Consider the following 24,715-nt stretch of genomic DNA (forward strand, 5'->3'; position numbering starts at 1 on the left):
AAGTGAAAGAATTCATACTGCTCTTTGAATTTAGACTCCAATAAAAATAGATGTTAAGCCTCAAAGCTATTGAAAAATTGACTACTTGGAGTTCTCTTTCAGTAGCCTATTGCCCATGCTAACAGTTTGGGGGGGGGTGTGTGTGTATGTTTTTCAAAGAACTTGTACTCTTACTAACATAAAAGCAACATACTCACTGCAGTGGTCCTTGAGTGTTAGCAGTGCTTCCATGTGTGTCTGCGTCAAATGAGACCAACTTGAAGTTAACAGTGAAAAATCTTTGTGATACAGCCTGGCGTACACTTTGATCTTTTTTGGCTTGTTTTGTATGGAACAAGGAGTTGCTGTCTGCTGTTTTTTGTGGACGGTTATGCCTTGTTTTTTGCTGTCTTGTTTGGGCTTCTCATCCTCTTGAAATACAACCAACTGGCTGAACAAGAACCAGTTTTGGGAGCTGTTTGAAGATTGTGTAGCGGATGAGCCCACCTGTGAAAGAAAACACGGATTCTCAGATGAGAATGGTGCTGAGTTGTGATTGATTTTAAAACTATTTTTTTTAAAGGCAAAAGAATGCTGTGTTACCCAGCCTGGTTTTAACACCTGGCAATACCACAAAGCCTACCTGGGAAAGGCAGCAGGTACCTGTGATGCTCACAGACCCTCATTGCCAAGGAGGCTGAAGTTAGTGTGCGCAGTGCCCGCTGTTAGTAGGTGTTTGCTGTGCACTGTCGGGTGTTTCTGAGGTGTTGTCCTGGTTTTCGGTTGGGATAGAGTTCATTTTCATAAGAAGCTGGGAGAGAACACAGCCAGGACAGCTGACCCAAACTAGCCAAAGGGATATTCGATACCATACGACGTCATGCTCAGTATATAAAGGGGAAGAGGGATTTCTGCTCTGAAATGGGCTGAGCATTAGAGTCCGGGCAGTGAGCAAATTGCTTTGTGTATCAGCCACTCTGCATATTCTGTTATTAGTATTGTTGTTGTTATTTTCCTCTTCCTTTGCTGTCCCAGTAAACTGTCCTTATCCCAACCCACAAGTTTTACCTTTTTCTTCTGATTCTTCTCCCCTTCCCATTGTGGGGTGAAGGGGTGAGTGAGCAGCTGTGTGGGGCTAAACCACAACAGTCCTGTTTGCACCCAACATGGAGCACAAAGAGTTGAGATAACAACAGATCTGACCAGAGCATGTTAAAACAAAGTTGTTACACACCTGTATTATATTAGCTAAACAGTTGCTGGTCGCAATGGTGTTTTGTTTGTTCACGTGGCTGTGCTATGTAAACCCTTACTTGCTGTATATATTCCCTGTGGCACTATCACCTCTGGGAGAGGGATCAGGGTTCTCATTTTGCTGTACTGTGTGATACTGACTTATGATGTGATAACATCACTGGTCGTGAGGTTAAGCTGGTATTTCTATATGGCATTGCTGTCATGCCCATACCTTGGATGACATCTCTCAGAATTGATTAATAATTGCATCCGATGTATGGTGAAGATGGGGGGATTCTCTCTCCCGATCTGTCACCTCCCCTTTTTCCTTCAGGCTGGTTACAACAGCTTTAGAGAGTTTTGAATATCCTTGGGAAGTTCAAGCCAGCATGCTCCTATTGCTGGGTCTCCTGAATGTGTTTCAGATCTTGTTTAGGGTTACAAAAAATGGTTTAAGCATACCACCCAGAGATCCGCCTTGCAGCTGGAGAGTCATGGGTGGCACAGCATGTGGGAGAATATGGGCAGGTGTCTAGAGACCTTCTCGCCTCCAGTGGTTTGGAACTTCACTCCTGAGCAACCACAGGACCCTGATGAAGTTACAGAATTTTTGAAAGGAAAATGCTGTGGCTGTTCCAAAGAGGCACAACGTACTGCGCTGTGCTGGGCCCTGGCCAGCGTCTACCAAACACAGCTCGATATTAGGCAGCAGCCTCAGGGGGAGGAGAGGGAAAACAGAGCGACAGGCACTGTGGCTACTCCAACACCGGTGACAGGCACTGCAGCTGAACCAATAAAACAACCCATGCTGGTATTAGTCACCCCTATACACAAGAAGAAATACACCAAAAAATCAGTTTGTTTAGTAAGGGATGACAATGAACCTGGACCATCAGGAGAACAGGAGGAAGAGGCAGAACCAGAGGTATCACCCGATCCCTGTCCCTGAGTGAGCTGCGAGATATGCAAAAAGGTTTCAGCCGCCATCCAGGCGAGCACATTGTTACCTGGCTGCTCCGATGCTGGGATGGTGGGGCCAGTAGCCTGGAATTAGAGGGTAGGGAAGCCAGGCAGCTGGGATCCCTGTCTAGGGAAGGGGGCATTGACAAGGTGATGGGGGAAAAAGACACAAGCCCTCAGCCTCTGGAGTCAACTTCTGTCAGGTGTGAGGGAAAGGTATCCCTTCGGTGAAGATGCTGTATGTCATCCAGGCAAGTGGACCACCATGGAGAGAGGTATCCAATACCTGAGGGAATTAGCCATATGGGAAATGGTTTATTATGACCCGGACAATGTGGAGTTACCCACAGACCCTGATTAAGTACCTGACCCATGTGGCCGAAGTTTGTACGGAGCACACCATGGTCATAAGCCAACTCATTGGCAATAATGGACAGGAAAGATCAAGAGGCACCAGCAGTGGATGAGGTGGCTGGCCAGCTCCAGCAATGTGAGGAAAGTCTCTCTTCCTCCCTTGTCTTGGCTGTGGATAAACTGTCCTGGAAGGTCCAGCAACTCAAAGAGATTATCTCCTATTCCCCACCTGTATGGACCAGTATCTCAGCTTTTAGGAGTAAGTGTTCCTCTGCTTAAGAGAGAGGATATAAACGGTACACACCACAAGGCACCTTGTGGTTTTACCTGCGTGACCACAGAGAGGACATGAGGACGTGGGATGAAAAAACCTACTTGACCCTACAGGCATGAGTATGTGAGCTGCAAGGAAAAACATTCACAAGGGTTCTTCCAGGAAAAATGCTGCTCCAGTTTCCAACAGGCAGTCCCCCAAACCGAGTGGAAGGCCTGATTGTACTTATGATCCCCTTGAAGGTACTTCTAAGTCATTTTTACAAGAAATGAGTAACAAATATGATGAACAGGATTAGAAGGGCCCTGCCTCCAGCCAGGTGGAGGAGAGGGACGACCAGATTTATTGGACTGTGTGGATCTGATGGCCTGGCAAGTCAGACCCACAGGAGTATAAGGCCCTCGTGGACACCGTTGCACAATGTACCCTAATGCCATCAAGCTGTGAAGGGCTAGAACCCATCTGTATTTCTGGAGTGACAAGGGGATCCCAATAGCTAGCAGTACTGGATCTGAAGTGAGCCTAACTGGGAATGAGTGGCAGAAGCACCCCATTGTGACTGGCTCAGAGGCTCTGTGCATCCTGGGCATAGACTGCCTCAGGACAGGGTATTTCAAGGACCCAAAAAGGTACAAGTGGGCTTTTGGCATAGCTGCCTTGGAGACAGAGAAAATTGAACAGCTGTCTATCTTGCCTGGTCCCAACCCATGAGTTTTACTTTTTTTTTCTTCAGATTCCTCTCCCCATCCCACCAGTGGGGGGTAGGAAAGGAGTGAGCAAGCAGCTGCATGGTGCTCAGCTGCCAGCTGGGGCTAAACCATGACACCTGTGTGCAGTCCTTCAGGTGTACTCTCTCGTCAGTGCTAGACCCTGGGCTCCCCATTTTTAGATGGGGAACCTTTAGCTTTTGTGCTGAGAGGAGGTCTTGTCACGGCTTTTACCTGCTGTGAATCTTCCAGTAAGTTGAAACTGATTTCATCTTAAGATGTTACCTCTCTAGATGTGACTAGCAAATGTTTGTAGAAACACAAGTTGGCCTTTCCAAAAACCAGACAGGTTTTATTAGTTGACTGTTGTACAGTGTTACAGGTTCCTTCTTTTGGAGGGGAAAAGCAGCACTGGCATTTATATTTGTGCGAGCAGTGTGACCTCCCTCTGACCTGAAACATCTCTTTGCACAGACCCATGAAGTCCATAATACTGTCTGTCTCTTTTTTTTTTTTTTTTTTTTTTTTTTTTAACAATAGCTTGTAACTTAATTTCCTGCTGGCTGGGGCTCTGCTTTGGTTTTTCTTGATGCTGTAGGATGATGCTAAGGTGTATCTTAATGCATGGCTTGCTTGGTCCTCAGGGAATGTCCAGTGAAACAGATAATGTGTAAGGCTCCTCCTCAGTGCAATGGTAGCATGATAAATAAGTAAGAACCTCGCTTCTTTCTTTTTTCTGGCTTCTGATCATTCTGCTTTCTGGTAGCTTCCAGTTGTTGCAAAATAAACCTTGGTTGCTAGCCTTCCCTTGTAATGCTAGCCACGTGTTGACAGTTCTTTGTAGTTATTTCACAGCGGATGTGCTCACCTGACCAGACAGCTACTTCTTTTTGCTGTTCCACAAATTAACCCTTCATTCCTAGCAAATGTTAGTGCAAGCTTGAGTGGGGATAAAGTTGAAGTTACTCATTTGTGCGGTTTTGCAGGTACCTGGCTGAGCATCCACTGAAATTATTTTTAATGTTGCTGAGATTTTCCTATGTAATGATATGTTATGGGATTGTGGAACATTATATGGAATAATTAAACTCACCACCTACTTAACTGACCAAGGCAGGCTGGGTGATGCACTTAATTGTATGACATCTGTTACCTGCATGCAGATGGTGTTCAGGCTTAATGAAAACACATGGCCCAAAGTCTTGATGAGTTTTCCCTGGGGTTTCACAGGCATCATCTTCACCAGCTATTTCACAAAAGCCATCTTAAGTTTCTTGTGAGCTCCTAGCTATTTTCTGTAAGCCTTTTTGTTCCAGGAAGAGCAAATTCTGCATGCTTGAACTGATGTGCAAGGGACAGCATTAAGCTCACTTTGCAGTCTTCTGTGATGAATGAGAGGAGAGGAATGTCTCCGTAACATCTTCCTGGCAGGGGGAGATGGTATCTAGTTCATCTGGCATAAGTCGTATCTGTTAGATTGCTGGAACCTTGCATGCAACTTCTCTTTCTCTGAATTGCTCGTTACCTACTATTTTAATGTCTCCAGACGCAAAGCTTATGCTTCAAGGCAGTGATGCAAACTCTTAGCCAAGATGACAAAGTGTGTGGCATTATAAAGCGTTTATATTCCTGTAGATCGCTGCTTATTTTTAGCAGTGTAGTTTCTGTGAGTGAATGAGTCATGTTGGTCTGCACATTTTGCAGTGACTTGAATGTTAGTTTCCCAGTATGAGGAGGAGAACCTTAAAAGTTGTTTTGTTTTGGGTTTGTTTTTTTTTTTTTATTTGTGTCATGATTTTTCTTTAGTAGTTGGTGTTGAAAAGTCATTGCTGTCTTTGGCAAACCAGAATATGTGGAACCTGTGTGAATTTTCTTTTATGGACTGTAATGGGCCAAGCTTTAATTGTTGATCCAGAAGGAAACAAAGAGGAGGTGGAAGTGCTCAGACCCTTCAAAACTGGAGTGGTCTTCAGTTCTGCTCCTGAGGCTTTACCCCAGACATTTGGAAACTGTCAAATGCTAAACTAAATGAAAGTGTGTGTTTTTTAGAGAGTAAGCAGTGACAACCTGCAGGGAGGTCAGTGCTTGCCTCAAGAGAAATGAGCTTCCTTCTGTGCTGCAGCATTGCCATATATAAACTCAGTCCCTGTGTGTAGCCAACCTCTGTTTTCTCATTTGGTTCCTAAAAACTGCAAGTGAAATCAGAAATTTATCTCCAGACTTGTAGATCGAGGTATCATGCTCCCAGTCTTGCTACAGTTAACTGTTAATTTGAGATTGGAGTGTTTACAATGACAGAGCCAAGATTTGCTAAATGCGGATGATCCAGTTTTGGAACTGGAAAGAATTATTAAAGAAGTATTGGCATTTAATGTAGGTGGTATTTAATAAGCATGAGACTCTTGATTAAGCAATTACTTTTTTTTTTTAACTGTACCAACATGTGAACAATTTTCCTTTTGTGGTCAGCGTTCCCTCTGCAATTGCCCTTCCACAAGAGTGGGCTTTGCAATTATTTGTAGATTTTAGGAATTGTATGGAAATGGATCGCCTAATTAAAAAATGGTAATACATCTTATTTGCAATGAACACATGATGAAGTAGCCCAAATACTGGTCGTGTTCAGAGTGCTTATAGGAGGACAGCTTGTGTATGAACATACCGGCTAACTTTTCAGTTCAGAGGTGTGAGGCTTTTTATTGTTGGGCAAGGATGGGTGCTGACGCTTTATTTAGGGTTTAGGCGCTGTTAACAAATCATGGGTTTCTTAGACTTGGGCATTATTATGAATAAACTTGACTCATATTTTGGAAAGAGGTAGGCAACTTGGGGAAGGGTGGGGAATCGCATGTGATAGTTCATTGCTTCTCTGGCTTTTATTGGGGGGGGGAAAAAACTACACAAGTATTTGCCTGTAGATTCTTTGTAGTGGTTTAATTATATTGCAGGCATGTGGGGCGGGGAGGAGAGGGTGAGAAGATAGAACTAATCCGTATTTGATCATAAGAGACTAAACTGTTACTAAAGATGAGTGGCCTGTGTTCTCTGTTTTCTCATGGCGTCTTATTTTTGTGTAAGCAGCAGTGTAGGAGTATGTTGAATAGGTGAGAACAGAGTTGCATAGTTGGTGGATGTGAAGACCGCCGAGTTCTCTCCCACATAGTCAAAATGTGATTAATGGAGGGCTTGCATAACTTGTGTTACTGAGGCAGGGGAAAAAATCGGATTGGATATGTGTGGCTGTTTTGCAAGGTACGGTTGGCTGAGAAAAGTGTAAAGGGCTAAGTCTGGGCTGTGCTTGGGCCGGGAGCCAAGTTGTGTAGCTAGGGTCAGAGGTGTCTCCTGCCTGAAAGGTGCTCCTCTCCACGAGGAAACCGTGTTAAAGGCAGTGAACAAGTCTTACGGAGGAGGCAGACTAGAAGAAAATGGAAGAAAGAGGAGAGTATGTATTGTTATGTTCTGTTGTCCTCAATCACGTTTGACTCTTCCTTGTATTTATTCCCATAGCATGGAGGCCATTATTAACTGGGTGTTTTTGTGAGTCCATTAATCCCTTTGGTGACAAGGAGCCTCTTCCTGTAAAGCAACTCCAGGAATCCAGCTCACCCGTGGTTAGGAAAGATCAGGGCTTGGTAAGGACAGACCTGCCTGTTGTGAGGCAGCCGGAGGGACTGTGAACTCCCCATTGCATCTGCCCCACCTCCTCTGCTCAGCCTCCCGTGGCAAAACATGAAATTCGTTTCCGATTTAATTGGTTGGAGCAAATAATTGGCGTAACAAGAATTGCGGTTTCCAAGGTTCTGTTTAAAAAATACAGCTACTTCCAGCTGCAGAGTTAATTACGTAGTTACTCTTAGGCCTGTGCTAGTAATCTCTTTTTACACTCACCTGTCCCACCCTGTTTTAGTGGAGTAACCACTTAAACAGATCATGGCATGTGAGCCATGACTGGAAGCACCTTTTCATAATGGATGTCTTTATTTTCCTGAGAATATCTTTCTCAGACTCTTCAAGGGTGACCCATACTATAGTTATTTCCCTGTAATCCTAGATGTAGAATCCAGCCTTCTTTTGGGTAACGTTCTGAAATTATACCTGCAGATTGTAAGGCAGAGAAAAAGTGTGCCAGAGATGCTTTGTATTTTCTTCAAAAGTTGTTTACCACTGTCAATGAAACTAGTAAAATACTAGTTCATCTCGTAGGTGTCATTGGTTTTATTTTGTCATGGGATGGAATAATTGCTTGTTGCCATGGATTATAGAAAGCATGAGTGTTACTCTCTGAACAGAAACATGAGTTTCAAATAACACCATTATTATTATTATTATTATTATTTGTATTTCCCTCAAAATTGTAAACCTCTGTTGCAGCAAGCTGAAGATCATTTTTATACGTATTAGGAGTTGCCCTGTGAGTAGAAAACAGATGCTCAAGGTCAGATGATTTGTTAAAATCTAGTGGGTGCATGACTCCTCTAGCAAATATATCTGAATTTCTTTCAAGATACGGATGGGACCAAAGAGTTCTCCAGTGCTGCAGTTTTGCCACTCTTCCCTAGGCTTTCTGAGCTCCCTTCTCCCAGCATACTGTGGATGGAGGGGTGGTGATTCCCAGGGAGCAGGAACTGGCGTTCAGCAGCCCGTCTGCCTAGCTGGGCTGCCAGGGGATGTGGTCCAAGGAGCACTTGGAAACCAGTTCTTGAAATGTCCTGCTTACCTGGGAGCTGCTTTCTGTGCTGTGAAAAAGAAGGAAACCTGGAAATGGTACCTTCATAGGAGCAAGAATAACTGGTACTAAGAAGCAACGTATACCTTTTGATTTTTTTTTAATTGTAATTTTTTTTGCCCTCTACACCCTCATAACAGCAGTTTATCCACAGTTATCAGTTAAAGCCCCAAATGTGCCAAACAGGAACATTTTTAAGGCTTAACAGGCGATTAGACAGCAGACCCAGGGAAGTCCATCTCCTGGGCTCTGCAGGTTGGGAGGGGTCTTGCCTTTGTTTAGCCAAATCCAAGTTTCTGGAGGAAAGAAACAGAATCCTGTGGCTGGAGAGTGTTGGAGCAGATGTTTGTAATGGTCTCTTCTGACTTAAAATCTACCAATTCTCACACACACCAGTTGCTGTATTTTGAAGCATGTAGGAGGGTGCTTTCTGATAGAATGGGAGCATGAAATTGGGCAGGAATGGGGTGTGTAGTAGCTGTTGCCTACGGTGAAAAAAGATTGCCTGGTGTGGGCGAAAAAAAGCTCAATGGGAAGTATCTCTCCTCTGCAGAGACTGAACAGGGGAAATGTCTGCTGCCCCAGGCTGAGGAAAGTCTCATTCTTCCACTGACTTTCAAGAATATCAGAGGACAGTGAAGAAAAAGTGCAGCTTGTTGTAGTAGCTGAAGGGGATGGGTTTTGTCCAAACTTGATTCCAGGGCTAAACTACTTGCTTTATTTTTGGTTGTAACTGCAGAGGGCTGCTTGGAGAGAATGAAACTTAAAGCTTCATTATTCTTGGCCCATGTTTAGTGTCTACTAAGTGTTCCTGAAAGTTCACATCGCTGCTTTAAAGACACCTTGAGAAAGGCTGTTTTCTGTGTGTTTAATGCAGAAGCGTACTGAGCAGGACTGCAGGTATGTAAGAGCAGTCTGCCATGATAGGCCCTGCTCTCTGAAATTTTGTTCGTTGACTGTGCTTGAGATGCATAGCTGGCGCTTTGAGTGATGTGATTCTTGCAATTGCTGGAAAGTCAAGCAAAGCACTCTAGTCCTGATCGGGCAGTGCAACTGGTAGAAGAGGGGAGAGTACTCCGCAAAAATGCAGAGGATTTGATAGGGACAGGGGAAGAGCGGAGAGCTGGATCTCTGGCTGTGTTTGGGGTGGATTTTACAAACACCAAAGTACAAGAGTACAAGAGAGGGCATTACAAAGATCAGCTGGACATTGTCTGGGGGTGCTTCTGGTTGAATTTATCTCTGAGAGAGGACTCTGGTGTGCGTTAAACATTTTCTTCTTTTTCTCCTCATTAAGTGGCAGGATTAAGTTTACAGACAGGAATGGCTAAGCAGTGACTTGCAAAGAGATAGAATGACAAAGCTGAAATCTCTGCATCTGCAGTGTGATACCCAGTTACTTCATAGTGATGAACAAAATTTAGCTTCAGGTGGTTGTAGGGTAGTGTGATACTGACCTTTCAACATATGAAAATGTACTTTTTTTTTTTCCTTTATTTAAAAATTAAGAGCTCTCAAATATTTGTATTGAGAGATTGGCAGATATAAATACAGATATAAAAAGTCTGTTTATGCAGAAAGCTGAGAAAGGAACCCCAGAGCCACTGCTGACTAATCTGGATTACATCTCTGTGGCATTGTATTCATGTGCTGAGTTGTTTTGCTTTATGTTTGCTTTCTGTAAGGTAAAGTGCTTATGTTGAAAAAAAGATTATTGTGTAGAATTGAAATTTATGTTCATTTTTAAACATCAAAATGTCTGAAAAATAAACAGCAATAAGAATAAAATATTGGTTGTGAAGTTTTCCTAATTATTCATGTAATAAGTGTGATTTTTTTTTTTTTTTTTTTTTTAAAACCCCACATCTGTTTTGCAGGAGAAACTGTAGAAGGCCTTCGAGAGAGCGATTATCTTCTGATTCATTCATGTCGGCAGTGGACAACAATTACAGCTCACAGTCTGGAGGAGGGTCACTACGTCATAGGGCCAAAGATAGAAATCCCTGTACATTATGCAGGTAAAGCTTTTGTTAACCTGAAATACATATTCAAAGAGAATGAATTGCCTACCACTTACACTGATCACTTTATTTGACAGAGTGAAGCTGAGCCTCTGATGCTGGTGTTTGTGACTTAACTTTTTTAATAATGTTACAGAGCACAAGAGATACTGACTTACTCCCAGGGCTGCTAAATAGATGTATTTCATTGGGCAGCACGTTGACAGAACGTGTAGTTACATAGAAGAATTGGTTTCAATTAGAGTATAGCAAATTGCCAGTGCTTCTCATCTGTGAATGGGGTGACAGAAGGGTGAAAGTTTGAAAATGCCTCGAAATATTTGATCAAAGATGGAATGGGTTTTACACGTCATTGCATACTCATGCTGGATGGGATTTTTTAATATTTCTATGAAAAAAGCCAGGGGCCCTTTGTAAAACTGCAGTATTATTACATTAATGCTCCTCAGTAGTTCCTTGTCACTGTCTGCCTCTTTGGATGGTGTAGTAATACTGTTGTTCCAAGTAGATATGATGCAACTAATCCATATTTATTTCATAATTTCAAATTATTTTTACTTTCCTAGGAAATTATTGTTAATACTGTTTCCTACTGCTTAATATCCTTATTCACAAGCTGAACAGAACAATACTATATGAGTGGGAAGTGCTTATCTTACTGGAGTAGATACAAAAATTTAAAAAGCTGGAAAACATGAACTGAAAGAGCCATGGCTACAAAGCAAAGATGCGGGCTTAGTGTTTTACTTGGTCTTCTGTCTAGCTGATTGTCAATTGAGTAATCTACTCAGCTGTCCTACAGTCTTCTTTAAAATGTTGGTGCAATGAGGGTGTGCTGTGTTGTACAAGAGCTGACTGAAATGTTTTATTTCAATCACACCAGTGCCGCAACTGCAGTGCTGCACCCTATTTCAGTGATGGAACTTACACCAGTTGCCTTCCTAGGTACTGTTTCTCCTTGGGGTTCACTTCTGGAAAGTTAATTTTTTAAGACGTGTTTAAAAGCTATAGTCTGACGGCATTTAGTGTCATAATATACATGGCTTTAAAACTCTCTGAATCTAACTTTCTTAGTAGAAACAGTTCTAGTGCTTGTGCTTAGTAACATCGATTTTATTTTTTTTTAACACCTCCTGGCTGCATAAGTTTCATTGCTGCAGCCAGATAAACACTTCATTTCCTTCAAACTGAATGCTGTGTTTTAAAATCCTCACTGTGATTCCTGGAAGAAGGAGAACAGAAAATAAAATGGTTCTGAGCATGAAAGAAGATCAGATGCTAAGGGGTTTATTAAAGCTTGATTCTTAATTTTTAAAGAAATTAACAAAGATCTGATAAGCAGGGTTTTCCAACTCTTCATACTGCCATTAATCCATAGCTTAAATTTACATAGATATGAGCAAAATCAAAAGCTGTCCCCTCAGATACTGCAAAAGTATCGATGTGCTTTTCTTCCCAGCTTGCGTTAATGCAGAAGCGTGTGTTTAGTTGGCAGAATACGTTTTGCTGTCAATCTCCAGAAAGTTCCCTGCCATAAACCCCTCATTAATGAGATGAAAACACATGGAAGTTCAGAAACTGCCCTGTAGTGAGGGCACTTACTGAATGTGTGATGGGCTCTGATGGCTGCCAAAGGAACTTCACAAAAGTGGTCAGTGCTAACTTGCAGTACCAGAGCACATCTGATGGGCTTGCCTACAAGCCAGGAGAGACGAGTCTAAGCATGGGAAGGTTCAGTTAGCACCCAAGCACCAGATTACAGTGCTTTGCTAACTGCATTTAGAGACTTCTAAAGATTAACTTGTGCTGCTGTGGAGTATCTACAGAGATCTATAAGCTAACACTGAGGGCGCTTTCAGTGCTTCATTGTGCAGTGCCTCACACTTGCTGCTTTAGGGACCCAGAACCCTGCACTGAAGAGGTGAAGTTTTAACATAGCTGCCTAAGAAGACTTGCTGGTCTGGGTACTGACCTGACACAGTTCCGCTGCTAGCTCTGAGCTAGCTGGGGCGTCTGCAGTGAGCACTGGGAAGGCTGGGAGGTGGAGCGCTCCAGAATCATTACCTTTCTGAGGAGGATGTGCTGCTACTGAGAGGTAGCTATTGCTGTGTGAGCTGGCTGGCACAGCCCTCTGCACCCGAGAGCTTTCCATTTTTGCAGAAAGCACAACTAGAACAGTTGGCAAAATGTTTATATGGGGTTCGGCCGTTCGTTTTCGGTTTGAGAGGAGGGATTTTATGTCCTCATAGGCAAACGTTTGTAAACTGTATTGCTGTATAAATTTTGGATTATCAGACTGACTTTTTGCATGCTTTAACTTTAAACTTCTGTCAAGTAAGATATACTGCTTACCAGAATGACATTTAGAGATGGAACATAAGAGTTCATTAAAATGACTTTCTAGGTTTGTTTTGGCTTTAATGGAATAACTTTTTTTTAACCCCTAGTGGAATTTTAATGTAGCAAATTGCAGCATGATTTTGGTTGCAATAGTTGAGCAGGAAGGGAAGTTGAAACCGATGTTACTCTCCTGAGATTTTGGGCTTAAGTACCACAAAGTCATCACTCACCTATATAAATACAAGTATAAAATAAATCTTACTTTGCTACTTGCTAAACTAGGTTTTGATACGCTTATTAAACCTAAATATAATAAAGCCTTATTAAAGAAGGAAAATGCTATATTTTACATTTAGGTGAAATCTCATTAACAGAACCTGAGTTCTGCAGTCCTGCCAACGGTCCTTTCCCTACTGGAAAATTGCTACTCTGGTTGTTTGTGTTGGGATGGCCGACATGGTTAATTTTTGCTGTTGCTGTCAAAGAACAGTCAATATGACAGCTGTTAGTCTAACCATTCCCTCTTGAATACTCTTTCCAGTCTGCTTCTCTTTAGAGTAAAAGTTCAAGTTAATGTAGCATTGAGTTCAATTTTCATGTAATTAAAGCCAAATGGCTAATGTGTTTCTGGCTCCTAAAACAAAAGAGGTTTTCACATGCCTGTAGAATGGAGAGCAGATCAGAATTACTGTCCCGATAGTGCCCTGTCTTGGCGTGAGAGTGTGGACTTCACAAGAGTCCAAGGCAAACCATCATAACAGGACATTGCTTTGGTGTCCTTTGCTTTCCTCAGGTACACAGTTCACACTTCATACTTACAGGCAAGTCTTACCAGCTTTCTGTCTGAACTAGTTTTATATTGTTCCTGGTACTGTGATATCCTTAATACTAAATTATGCACTTGCTTTTAGAGTAGAATCATCCATACCCTCCAGCTGATGCTAGTTTTGGCTTAGTACTGCTATCTTTATCTTGATAAATGTCTCCCTTAGTAGCCTCTGGAATATACTAGTTTGTGATCTGAATTTGGAAGATACAGGGCATGTTGGTATCTTGCAGAATTAGACTTCACTGTGCTGCTCCTCATCAAGAGGAATGCTTCTCATTCCTCTGTAGAGGTACCTGTGCAGGAAGATGTGTCCCAGGGGTGCTGATGACCACGTCTCAAGCGTATTCTGTGATAACTGAAAGGCATTGAAGGCACTATCTGGGTGTTGTCTGACCCTTCTTGTGTTACCTTCCAGGGCTATATAGCTCAAAACTATCAAAAGCATTTTTGAGGATTCACCAGCTCAAGCTGCAGAGGTCTTCTGCTCTGACCTAAATGGCCCAGGTTCAGTCTGTTGTAAATGCCTGTGCTACGTGGCCACAACTCCTTATGTGTGCAGATTACTGATTTGAAAGTTGATGGAGTTGGATGTGGTTGCTTAAAACATGTTGTACGGGAAAAGTGACACAGAGGGCTGTGCAGTGACCCGTGTGTGTGTGTGTACCCCCACCTACACAGCATAGTCTTCTCTTTCAAAGGCAAGTGAAAGTGAGTTAGTATTGGTGAGTGTATGCAATGAAAAAAAAAATACTTTTGGATGGGTTGGCAGTGTCTAGGTTATTTTGCCCCAAATACTCACTCCAATGTTAGATCATAACAGAACCTTTACTGTTGATTGTTAGGGCCTTATCTCTGTTGTTGCAACTGATGGCTCATTTGGTCTTCTGTCCATTTGAGGGTTTTTTCCATTCTGAGAGCAAAGCCATTCCTTTGAGATGATGTTTAAAAAAAAAAATAAAATCCAAACTCCTACGTTTTCTTTAAGCTTCTACTCAGCTTTGCCCAGAGTTTGGAGGGAGTACCTCTTGTGTCACTGCTGCCATCTGTGTGCTCATAGGAGGCAACTAATAAAGAAAATACTTTTATGAAGACATTAAAGTAACACCCTATTCCAGGGTGTGCCACACTGTAACACATCCGGGGTGTTGGAAATACTGTTCCTGTGAACTCACACCTCCCCACCACAGAGAGAGGGTGTGCAATTGCTCATACAGATTAAACGCTGGTGCCCTGTCCAGTTGCTTACCTAAGTGTGCTGATAGCTTTCTTAATCTCTTTTAAATTAGGAAATATAAAACCTTGTCATGTGAACCTTCCCCAGGTGGGGTGCCGGGTGGGAATGAGTCAGAAGTCCCTTCTCTGGTGTTAGAACTGGTGTACAATGAACGTCCTACTGAAACCTGTTTCTACTGGTTTGATTTGTTAATCGTGGAGCAGTGCCTGATGGGCCTGTTCCTCATTGCTTCCTGCTAACATGGAGGAAGACGCTCTCTGCAGGTCTTCTCAAGAGTGAACTTGCCTTTGCAGTGGTAGAGCAGGAGAGCTCCCTGAGATTTTGCAATGTGCAGCTGCAGTAGCTTCTCTTTTGTGTCCAAAGGCATGCCTGCCTCTAAGACACAGTTTTGAAGTCCCAACAGGCCTGCTGCTGCCAGCTCTGGGATGGTCAGACCTTGGATGCTGGGGGAGGAAAGCCCTGAAGTACGGTGTAGGTTAGGCATCTCCTACTTGTCTTGAGATTGTGACAGCAGCTGCTGTTGCTCAGTACCCATTCTGAACCTGATGCATCCAAGATCTGGAAGAGCTTGCGTTTTTACTTTGGTGATACTGAGATACTTTGGTGAAACTCTTAGATGTTTATAATGTGTTGCGTCTTCTGTAAGTATGCTGTACAACTCTCCTCTTGGCCCTGGAGAGAAAAGCAAACATTAGACTGGCAAACATCCTTTGCTTGATGGCTTTAGGGTATCTGCTGCCAGCTTGTGTTACTTTGGGGACAGAGGGAGTGCTTCCTTGTCTTACATTCAGTTCAGACTCTTCACTCCCTCAAGTGCATTTTAACGCAGTTTGCTGGTCAAGGGAGGTGGTGGTGGACAAAGAGCCCTTTGTTCGGGGCTTTGCCTCCGTGGGAACAGCGGGTGATGGCAGGGAGAGCTACGCCTGTTCTTCTGTGTAAGTGGAACAGTACAGCTCTGATGGGGTAATTTTTAAGTTCAAAGAGATAGGTGAGATCTAAGACAGGGAGAGACACTGCTCTGGAGTAGGGAACTTAGGTGAGTCCTTTCCAGCCAACAGGTACACCACTCCCTGATATGAAATGCATTTTGCATTTTAATTTGTGTTTTGCTTTGAACTTAAACCTGGCACCCAGCTATCACATAGTTCTCCTGGGGCTTTTGTGCTGTACAACTGAAAATAACTTCTAGAGAACAGGACCAGAATGCAGTGCTTTTGAGAGAGGCAGTCTGCCATGTGTCTATGGGCTGGTAAACAATTAATGAATGTATGTACTCAGAAAGAAAGAAAAAAGGAGAGAAAAAAAAAAAGCCAACCCACACATTTAACCCCTTGGTATCCAAGTTTTATTTTGGGGTTTTTTGCTTGGAAAAAGTTGTATGATCTGAAAAGCAGTCAGAGCTTTGAAAGATTTTCTTCATAGGTACTGCTAATAAAAGCATTGCCACCAGCATATAGTCTTTATGCTTTCAAAAGATAAATATGACTTCTGTAGCTCTGAATACTTGACTGTGTGAAGTTGCCTGAGAATTGCAACCCTTTTCTCCCCATAAACACATAGAAGAAAGTCTACTAGGTATTCATTTAAAAGTCTGATTGTAGAGTAGTACCCAGGTATTGCAGAGTGAAAGGGCCCTCATTTTTCTGAGTAGTGCATACCTCGTCAGCTATAAGTGTGAGGTCAATAATGTCTGAAGCGCTTGTAATTGCCCATATAGCATCATTCATAGAATCAGAGAATCATTTAGGTTGGAAAAGACCCTTAATATCATTGAGTCCGATCATTAACCCAGCACTGCCAAGTCCACCACTAATCCATGTCCTTAAGCACAACATCTACACATCTTTTAAATACCTCCAGGGATGGTGACTCCACCACTTCCCTGGGCAGCCTGTTCCAATGAGTGATTATCCTTTCAGTGAAGAAATTTTTCCTAATATCCAATCTCAACCTCCCCTGGCACAACTTGAGACCATTTCCTCTTGTCCTATCACTTGTTACTTGGGAGAAGAGACCAACAGCCACCTGACTACAACCTCCTTTCAGGGAGTTGAAGAGAGGAATAAGGTCTCCCCTCAGCCTCCTTTTCTCCAGGCTAAACAACCCCAGTTCCCTCAGCTGCTCCTCATAAGACTTGTTCTCTAGATCCTTCCCCAGCTTTGTTGCCCTTCTCTGGACACTCTCCAGCCCCTCAATGCCCTTCTTGTAGTGAGGGGCCCAACAGTGAACACAGCTCCCGAGGTGCGGCCTCACCAGTGCCAAGTACAGGGGGACGATCACTTCCCTAGTCCTGCTGGCCACACTGTTTCTGATCAAGCCAGGATGCTGTTGGCCTTCTTGGCCACCTGGGCACACTGCTGGCTCACATTCAGCTGGCTGTCAACCAACATCCCCAGGTCCTTTTCTGCTGGGCAGCTTTCCAGCCACTCTTCCCCAAGCCTGTAGCATCGCATGGGGTTGTTGTGACCCAAGTGCAGGACCCAACATTGAGCCTTGTCGAACCTCATACAGTTGGCCTTGGCCCATTGATCCAGCCTGTCCAGATCCCTCTGTAGAGCCTTCCTACCCTCAAGCAGATCAACGCTCCCACCCAGCTTGGTGTTGTCTGCAAACTTACTGAGGGTGTACTCAATCCCCTTGTCCAGATCCTTGATAAAGCTGTTAAAGAGAACTGGCCCCAATATTGAGCCCTGGGGAACACCATTTGTGACCAGCTGCCAAGTGGATGTAACTCCATTCACCAGAACTCTTTGGGCCCAGCCATCCAGACAGTTTTTTTAACCAGCAAAGAGTATGCCTGTCCAAGCCACGAGCAGCCAGTTTCTCCAGGAGAATGCTGTGGGAAACAACAATGTCAAAGGCTTTACTAAAGTCCAGGTAGACAACATCCACAGCCTTTCCCTCATCCACTAAGTGGGTCACCTTGCCATAGAAGGAGATCAGGTCAGTCAAGCAGGACCTGCCTTTCATAAACCTGTGCTGACTGGGCCTGATCACCTGGCTGTCCTGTACATACTGTGTGATGTCACTCAAGATGACCTGCTCCATAACCTTCCCTGGCACCGAGGTCAGACTGACAGGCCTGTAGTTCCCCAGATCCTTCTTCTAGACCTTCTTGTAGATGGGTGTCACATTTTCTAACTTTTATTCCATGCTTTTCTGTCAGGGAAATGATTATGCCTTAAAATATATTGATCTACTTGGTTTTTTAGTTTAGTTGCTACCTCCTTTTTCCCCACCAAAGACAAAATTTTTCTATTCTAGGCAATCATGGCTTTGTAGCCTGGAAGCTGTCTTCATATTCCTGGATTTTTCAAACCTGTCACCTTGAAATAATGGATGAACTGTTCTTCCATACCTGAGCAAATATCTGTATTCTTAATTTATTTTATTTTTCTCCAAGAGTTAACTTCACCAAGTTTAGTTGCTGTCAGACTTCCCCATGGTCTTATCTGTTTGTTATTCTACTCATGTGTGACTATTTAAATTTTGGCAAATGCCTCTCCATTGATCTACAGTGCAATATCAAATTACAGGATCAGAATGCAGGCACTGAAGTTGCTGGCAAAAATTGCTTATTTCTTTTGCACATGCAGGTGCACATGTTCTTCCTGTTCCTTCATCTCCCCCCGTTAGCCAGTCTGGTGAAGTAGCAGCTTTTTACCTAAGTGTAATGAAATGTTCCCCTTTTGTCTGATCACCCATATTAGAGAATCTCTTTTACTTTTTGTTCTGGTTTATAACTATTAAGGAATGTATACATATGTCTTCCCAGTTTTTTTTGCTTGTTTGCTTGCTTGCTTACTTGATTTTTGATTGAGCACTTAGTCCTGAGCCCAAGCAGTTTGTTCTGAGTGTGTACGGTACTTGCTTTTTAGTATCGTGCGCCAGCAGCTTCCCAGAATACAAGGTATGGGTCAGAAATACCTTTTCAGTATGGGGAGATGGTTCAAATTTAGCTTCTAGCGAAACGGCAGTGTGCAATTCTTCATCAGGTTGCACTGCTGAGGATCTTTCACTCTCAACTTCATCTCTCTGGAGCCTGCCAGATTTTTTTGCAGTGTCTAGTTTCCTTAAAGTTATCATCCTCATAAATTAAAATCAGCAAACTGGAAAGTGCTTTTCTCTTTGTATATATACAACCTTATGTCTATGAGAGATTTCTGAAGTTGCCTACAGAATTTGTAGAATTTGCTTGATGTTCAGTTTGGTGGCTGGATATATCAAAGTTCATATTCAGCCTCCTGGTGAAACCCCGTTCAACTCTTAGTTTGTTTCCACCTTCCAGTTTTGCTGCCTCGCCCACCTGAAATGTCTGAAACTTCTCTAGAGTTAGCAGCTCTCAAAGGCTGCTGCTTTTTGATGTCATGAGAACAGTAGTAGTTCACAGGGTAGTATTATTCCAAGTAATGGAGGAAGAGTCTGATCATGCCCCAGAATTTCATAGAAAGAAAATATCTGCATTTTTCTCTCTTGGTTTCCAACCTGGAATAAGAGGTTTTGGTTTGTAGACACCAGTTTGTACTATAAAATTTGTTTGGTTTTATGGGATTTGCTTGGTGCCTTAAAGGAAACAAAAGCTTGTGATGACAGTGATATTTTTCAGTACTCTCTCAGTGAGATACTAGATGTAAAGACGTGTATGTTTTTAGATACAGCTGTCTTGCTCTCCTCTACTTTGACTTAAGCATGAGTATAATCTCACCCTTGTTTAAAAAAACCCAGGATTTACATCAACATTGAACTTTCCATGTTTTATTTGTGAGAAGGGAAGGGGAGTAGGAGGAGAGAGGGAAAACTTGCAGCTTTTACAACTGATGATTCAAAATATCATGTGTTCCTCTCAGACTTCCACAGTTCTTGGCTATAACACTAAGTCTGCAAAGTTGCAACTCTTTGAAATTCAGCTGTGACCTTATAAGCATTCACCGTAAGGTGGCTGGTGTTTTTTTTGCTTGTTTCAGATCTCTGTGGGCAGCAGAGAAGCTGATTGGAGTTAAATCAATTAGGAAAGAACTCTAGAGGCTTGTACAAAAGAAATTAACTGGGTACTTCTTGAAAGATTGCAGTTGAGGGAAGGGTAGAATAGCAGCCAGGAAACTGGTTCCCAGAAGATCAGGAGATGGGCTAAATCACACAGGATTTGCTTGGCATTGCTTGAATTACTTTGCCTTAGCTCTTGGCTGGTACAGGGGAGCACTGGGCTCATTTGTATGATGCTAGAAAGACTTAAGTGCTTGGGAGAAGGGTCTTAAAAGCTGCCTAACTTAACCACTAGGAAGCTGAGAGGAAAAGGCTAATCCCCACTGGGAATTTGAGGTGTATTTAGGGGTGCACTCGAGGTTCCGGTCTGATCCCCCATTTCCGACCACTTGAAGCTGCCCTAAGTACTAGCTACAAGGAAATTGGGAATGTGGCTCCTGAGTTCCCAAGAGGAAGCTGTTCTCTTTCATGAGGCATAACTTAAGGATTTAAAAGGGAGGAGATGCAGGAACACTACAGCCTACCCAGTTGGTAAGCTCCTGCCAGCAAGGTTGGGGTAGGGATGAGCTGCCTGTTTCTAGGCACTGAACAAGGTATGAATTGTGAAGCTGCTTCACCCTTTCCTACTCTGAAGTAGATGTTTAACCATACAGTTGAAAAAACTTTAAGGGTAGTTAGAAGCTCAAAGAGGGTCTGTTAGCCTGTAGTCTGTAATTGTCAGTCTGGAACTTCGCTCCTGTTTTCCTAAAGTAGGAATTTTACAGGTTTAATGCCATCCATTGGGCCTCAAAGTTGACCTTTGATGGGAGAAGTCAAGAAAGAGAAGGCAGTTGCAAAGGCCATGGTCACTGTTTAATCAGTAAAAAAAAAAATATTCTTTCCCTCCTGTACAAATCTTGAGGAAGAATTTTTATAAAAATCTGTTTGAGGTGGTATGTTTTGAGTTTATAGTTCATATGGATAACAATACCTTTTGTTAATCTCTTACCTCTGGTGCGTGAAGTTGGGGTTTGTGTTTTCATATGAACAGAGCAGCAAGTGCAGAAGAAAGCAAGCACATGTTCACTGCTATGTAATCCTTACAAAGAATGATGCAGTCACAAATGCAACTATCCCATGACTCTTACTCTTTTGTAGTGCATGCTATTAGCAGATAAAGACTTTTGCAGAGAAGTACAATCCTTAATGCTTTAGGGGGTTTGGGAATGGTTTACTGCATACTACTTTTTTTGTGTGTTTTTAAACTTTGTTTGGCTGCCTCTTCTGCCTTTGGCTTCACTTTGTCTGAAGTTCATCCCCCTCTTTTTCCTTTGCTGATATTCTGACTTGTTACACGGTCTAAATCTGCATGGGAATTTGGGAGGGAAGAAATTGCCATGAGCTTCCTGTGATTAGTCTAAGAAATCTCTTTTAGACTGACTGTCCCTTTTGCTCCTTGGGGCTGGAGGGGGAACTGTTACAATTGAGATAACATGGCAAACAAGCAAGGCAAAAATTATGAATGTCTTTCCCTTTGTAAATACAGAAACCAGCTGGCAGGAATGTAGAGCAGGGTTTTTGATAGGTCGTGTGTGTTTGGGGAGGGAGCTGCAGAGAACTCTGTCACACAGGATGATGTCATCTTGTGAATTTTTGGATGCCCAAACAGACTTTTTTTTTTCCCCCCCTGGAGCCAGTGTTTGCTGCCCAAAACAACGGATAGGAAGTGCGGTAGGAATTCTTCAGTCAGCATCCTCCCCATGGAAACAAGCACACTTCATGTCTGGGAACGAAAGCCAGTCACGTCATTGCTGCCTATTAAAGCAACTGACATCACAGATGTCTTAAGCTTCGACTGAACTACTGTACCAATTGGTGCCAATAGGAAAATAAAACCACGCTATTTAAACCATGTATAACTCTGTTTATATGGAGAATGTAATTTGTGTGTTTAATTTAGCCTGTGATCCAAGACAGTAATTCTGCTGTGTCAGGGAAAGGCACTCCTGTAAGCTTTGAAACTTTGAGGAGTGGAAAAACTGGCTTTTTTCTCTGTCGTGAGCTGTTGTGCTGAGATTTTCTGTTCTCAGTTGGCAGAGATTAACTTGTTTCAGTGTGTGTGTGGGGAAGCTATTAACACTAATAGCAAAGGTGACCATTATTAACTGGATAGGAGAAACATGGGTATTTAACTTCTCATTTGAAGGACCTAAGCATTAGAGGGAAACTGAAGCCTGTACTTATTTCCCTCACAGCTTTATGTACAGACATGAAGCTCCGTTTCTTCTGCTTGTTCCCTTTACTGCAGGTGAGACTCAACTCTTCTTTTGAACTTGAGTGCCCAGTTTGATCCCAAAGGTGCGCAGAGCAGGGGCAAAGAAGGAAACAGAGTGTCTATGTCTATACTGTATGGGGGTTTTCATGAGTGTTCTCAAACTAGGAACGCCTGGCTGGTGAGCCACCTGTCACAATCTACAACACTGACAGATGCTACTGTCATCTTGGATGGTTGATAGCCTATGTAGAGTAAGAAAGACCTTTTCAATCTAAATGCTAAGAAGGTTTTAGGGGGAGTCACCTTCACAGCACGCTCTTTAAATAGTTGTCACCGGTTCAACCTTTTCCGGTTCATCTCACGTCGATTCTGTATTGTGGTAGACTGGGAATAGCCAGCCAAGGCTGGCTGGCTGCATTTGGGTGGCTGAAATAATTCAAGCCGGCTGTGTCTGTTCCTTGTTGCCTTGTTTCACGGTGCTCACCTGATCCCTCTTTTAGTCTGGGTGTGGACCAGCTCATCATGTGAAAGGTCCCTCTTTTGTCACGACCGCTGCATGCATGCATGGCAAAGGAAGAGGGACATGTGATTAGGATGCACATTCACACCTGAAGGTTTCTGAAGATCTTAATCAAAATGATGGGAAGTGCATTTGTTGTCTTCTGGTTTTTGTTTTGAGTTTTGTTTACCATTGCAGTGTGATAGTAAATCAGCTTTAGCCTTCTCTAGACATTGTTGGGATGTCGGATAGAGAAAATGGTCATTACTTGTAAGTTTTCATGGTATCAGTTTTTCCTGTGAAGTGCTTTCAGATCCTCCAGGAGAACAGTTGCTATAGAAACAACATGTGAATTTAGACAAACTTTCTAACTAAAATTAATGGAGAACCTGAGTTTGGCTTCAGACTGGTAGTGTCTTAAAATGGTATGTAAATAGAGGAGAGACTGACATTTATAGTAAGATCTAGTTGCATATGTTCCTATCTGAAAACTGCTTTATCTGATTCTAAAAAAGACGCTGAGAGATGCACTTGAAATCCTAAGGGGTTGGGATTTTTGATTTGTTGGTTGTTTTCCTTCTTGTCAATTTGATTCCTGCTGACTGACCACTGCCCCGTTGCAGGAGGACTATGGATGACTGTGAGTTACCTGTGTTTGTCTGCTGGTGTGGTTGTACCCATGCTGGTAAAGATACACAGCATGGACCCAAAGGTCTCTGAGAGCTATTGTAGATAGATGGTTGGGAGCAGATGTGCTTGTGCTGCCTTCCCAAGATGGGAGCGCAGCGCACAGACTTCTCAATGGCAGACAAGCTTGGCTGATCTTGTCAGCTTATACTCCTGTAGTCATCCTGCTGGGTGTGGGAATAAGCGGGGGAAATGCTACGGCAGTAGTAGGGAGAGAGAGGAATGAGGGGGGAGATGGTGGTGGGAGGCAGGAAGCAAGAGACAATAGCAGCAGCAGCCTGGGTGGCAGGGGAGGGCAGGAGCAGGAAGAGGTGGTGGGACTGGGGCTCCCCTATGGGATGTTGGGAAATGCCAGGTCTCGCAAGGATACTCTGCTGATCCCACTTTGGGATCAGGGCTCTCATTTCTAACTGGTAACTTACTCAGAGCATTGAGTGGTTCTCAATGCTCTGATACTTAGGAAAATTTCTGGTACCATTTTTAACAAAAAAGCTGCTTTGCTAATCTGCATTTCTGGTTAAAACTCTAATGACTAGAATTAGTCTGTCTGGAAGAAAGAGACATATGGCAAGCAAATGGCCCTTTTTAATGAGCCTCCCACTCAGCAGTTGGCTGCTCATCCAGTTTGTGTGTGGCACAGTCTTAGAGCAGCATCTTATTGCCAGGAAAAAAACCAAAACAAAACAACAACAACAACAACCAAAAAAAAAAAAAACAAAGAAAAAAATCCTGCAACCTTTTGGTGGGTTTTCTTTCAGGGAGAGGGGGAACAGATCATAATGTAAGCATTAGAGAAAGACATAGCCTCATGTTAGCTTCTTCAACACTTTGTTACCAAAACTATAAGAAAATGTTCCAGAACCTTGTTTAAAAAGCTGGAAAGCACCCAGTTCTTTATCTCTCAATGGTGGTTGGGTACCATATGTACCTTTTTACAGCATGTGGGATTCTCTAATGATAAATAAAATGAGTAACATAATGCCTGACTTTTGAAAGTCACAGTAGTCTAAAAGGCTGCAGTAAGTGATTGCAGCTGGTCTATAAAATACTATTAAAATTAATTTCATTAAATAGTTGATGGAAAATACTGTATTTGGTAGCCAGTAGTGGGTATGGAGGATTGATGGGACCATTGTTCCTAAACTGTAGGTGCCACCAGTATGGGGGCAGAAAATTTATGATGACCAGTCTCTGCTGTTAGTAACAGCTGCATGACTGATCTAAGAGAAATCAGTGGCTGAGGTGTAGCTGTGGAAGGAGTCATGCAAGAAAAAACATATTTATTTATGCCCAACTTCCTTGTTCAGCCTTATGACTTCAGATGAACTTGTAGCAAGGTCAGGCTGTCCTTCAACACTTCACCTTGCCTGCTGAAGAATATTCTGTGCTATGGCAATCACTTTTAATATTGGATCTGACATTGATGTTTATTCTTATATTGGAGTTAGTTTGTGTATAGCAAATGGAGAATACCTTGCTCTCCATCATCCTGCTACTGGCTCCCTCTGAAGCTCTGCCTCGACTGATGTGCAGTAGTGCCACTTTTCCTTCTCACTGTGATTTCTAACACTTCTTCTGGCCGCTCACGGACTGCTTTGAAAGTGCAAAGTACTTTGCTGCTCTCTGTGTGCA

General features: G+C 42.9%; 1 protein-coding gene across 2 annotated transcripts in view; it reads left to right on the forward strand.

Annotated features, from left to right (window-relative positions):
- Positions 1–24,715, forward strand: part of GAREM1 (GRB2 associated regulator of MAPK1 subtype 1) — a 106,403-nt gene that overhangs the window by 16,537 nt on the left and 65,151 nt on the right. Inside the window, exon 2 of one of the 2 annotated variants that reach the window (XM_075744172.1) lies at positions 10,114–10,254. In XM_075744172.1, the coding sequence (XP_075600287.1) occupies positions 10,114–10,254 (141 nt within the window). Of the gene's footprint in view, positions 1–10,113; positions 10,255–24,715 lie in introns of those variants that run through there. The other variant, XM_075744174.1, reaches the window with a different exon arrangement.

Source organism: Balearica regulorum, chromosome 2 (genome assembly GCF_011004875.1).
Source record: "Balearica regulorum gibbericeps isolate bBalReg1 chromosome 2, bBalReg1.pri, whole genome shotgun sequence".
Taxonomy (NCBI): Eukaryota; Metazoa; Chordata; class Aves; order Gruiformes; family Gruidae; genus Balearica; species Balearica regulorum.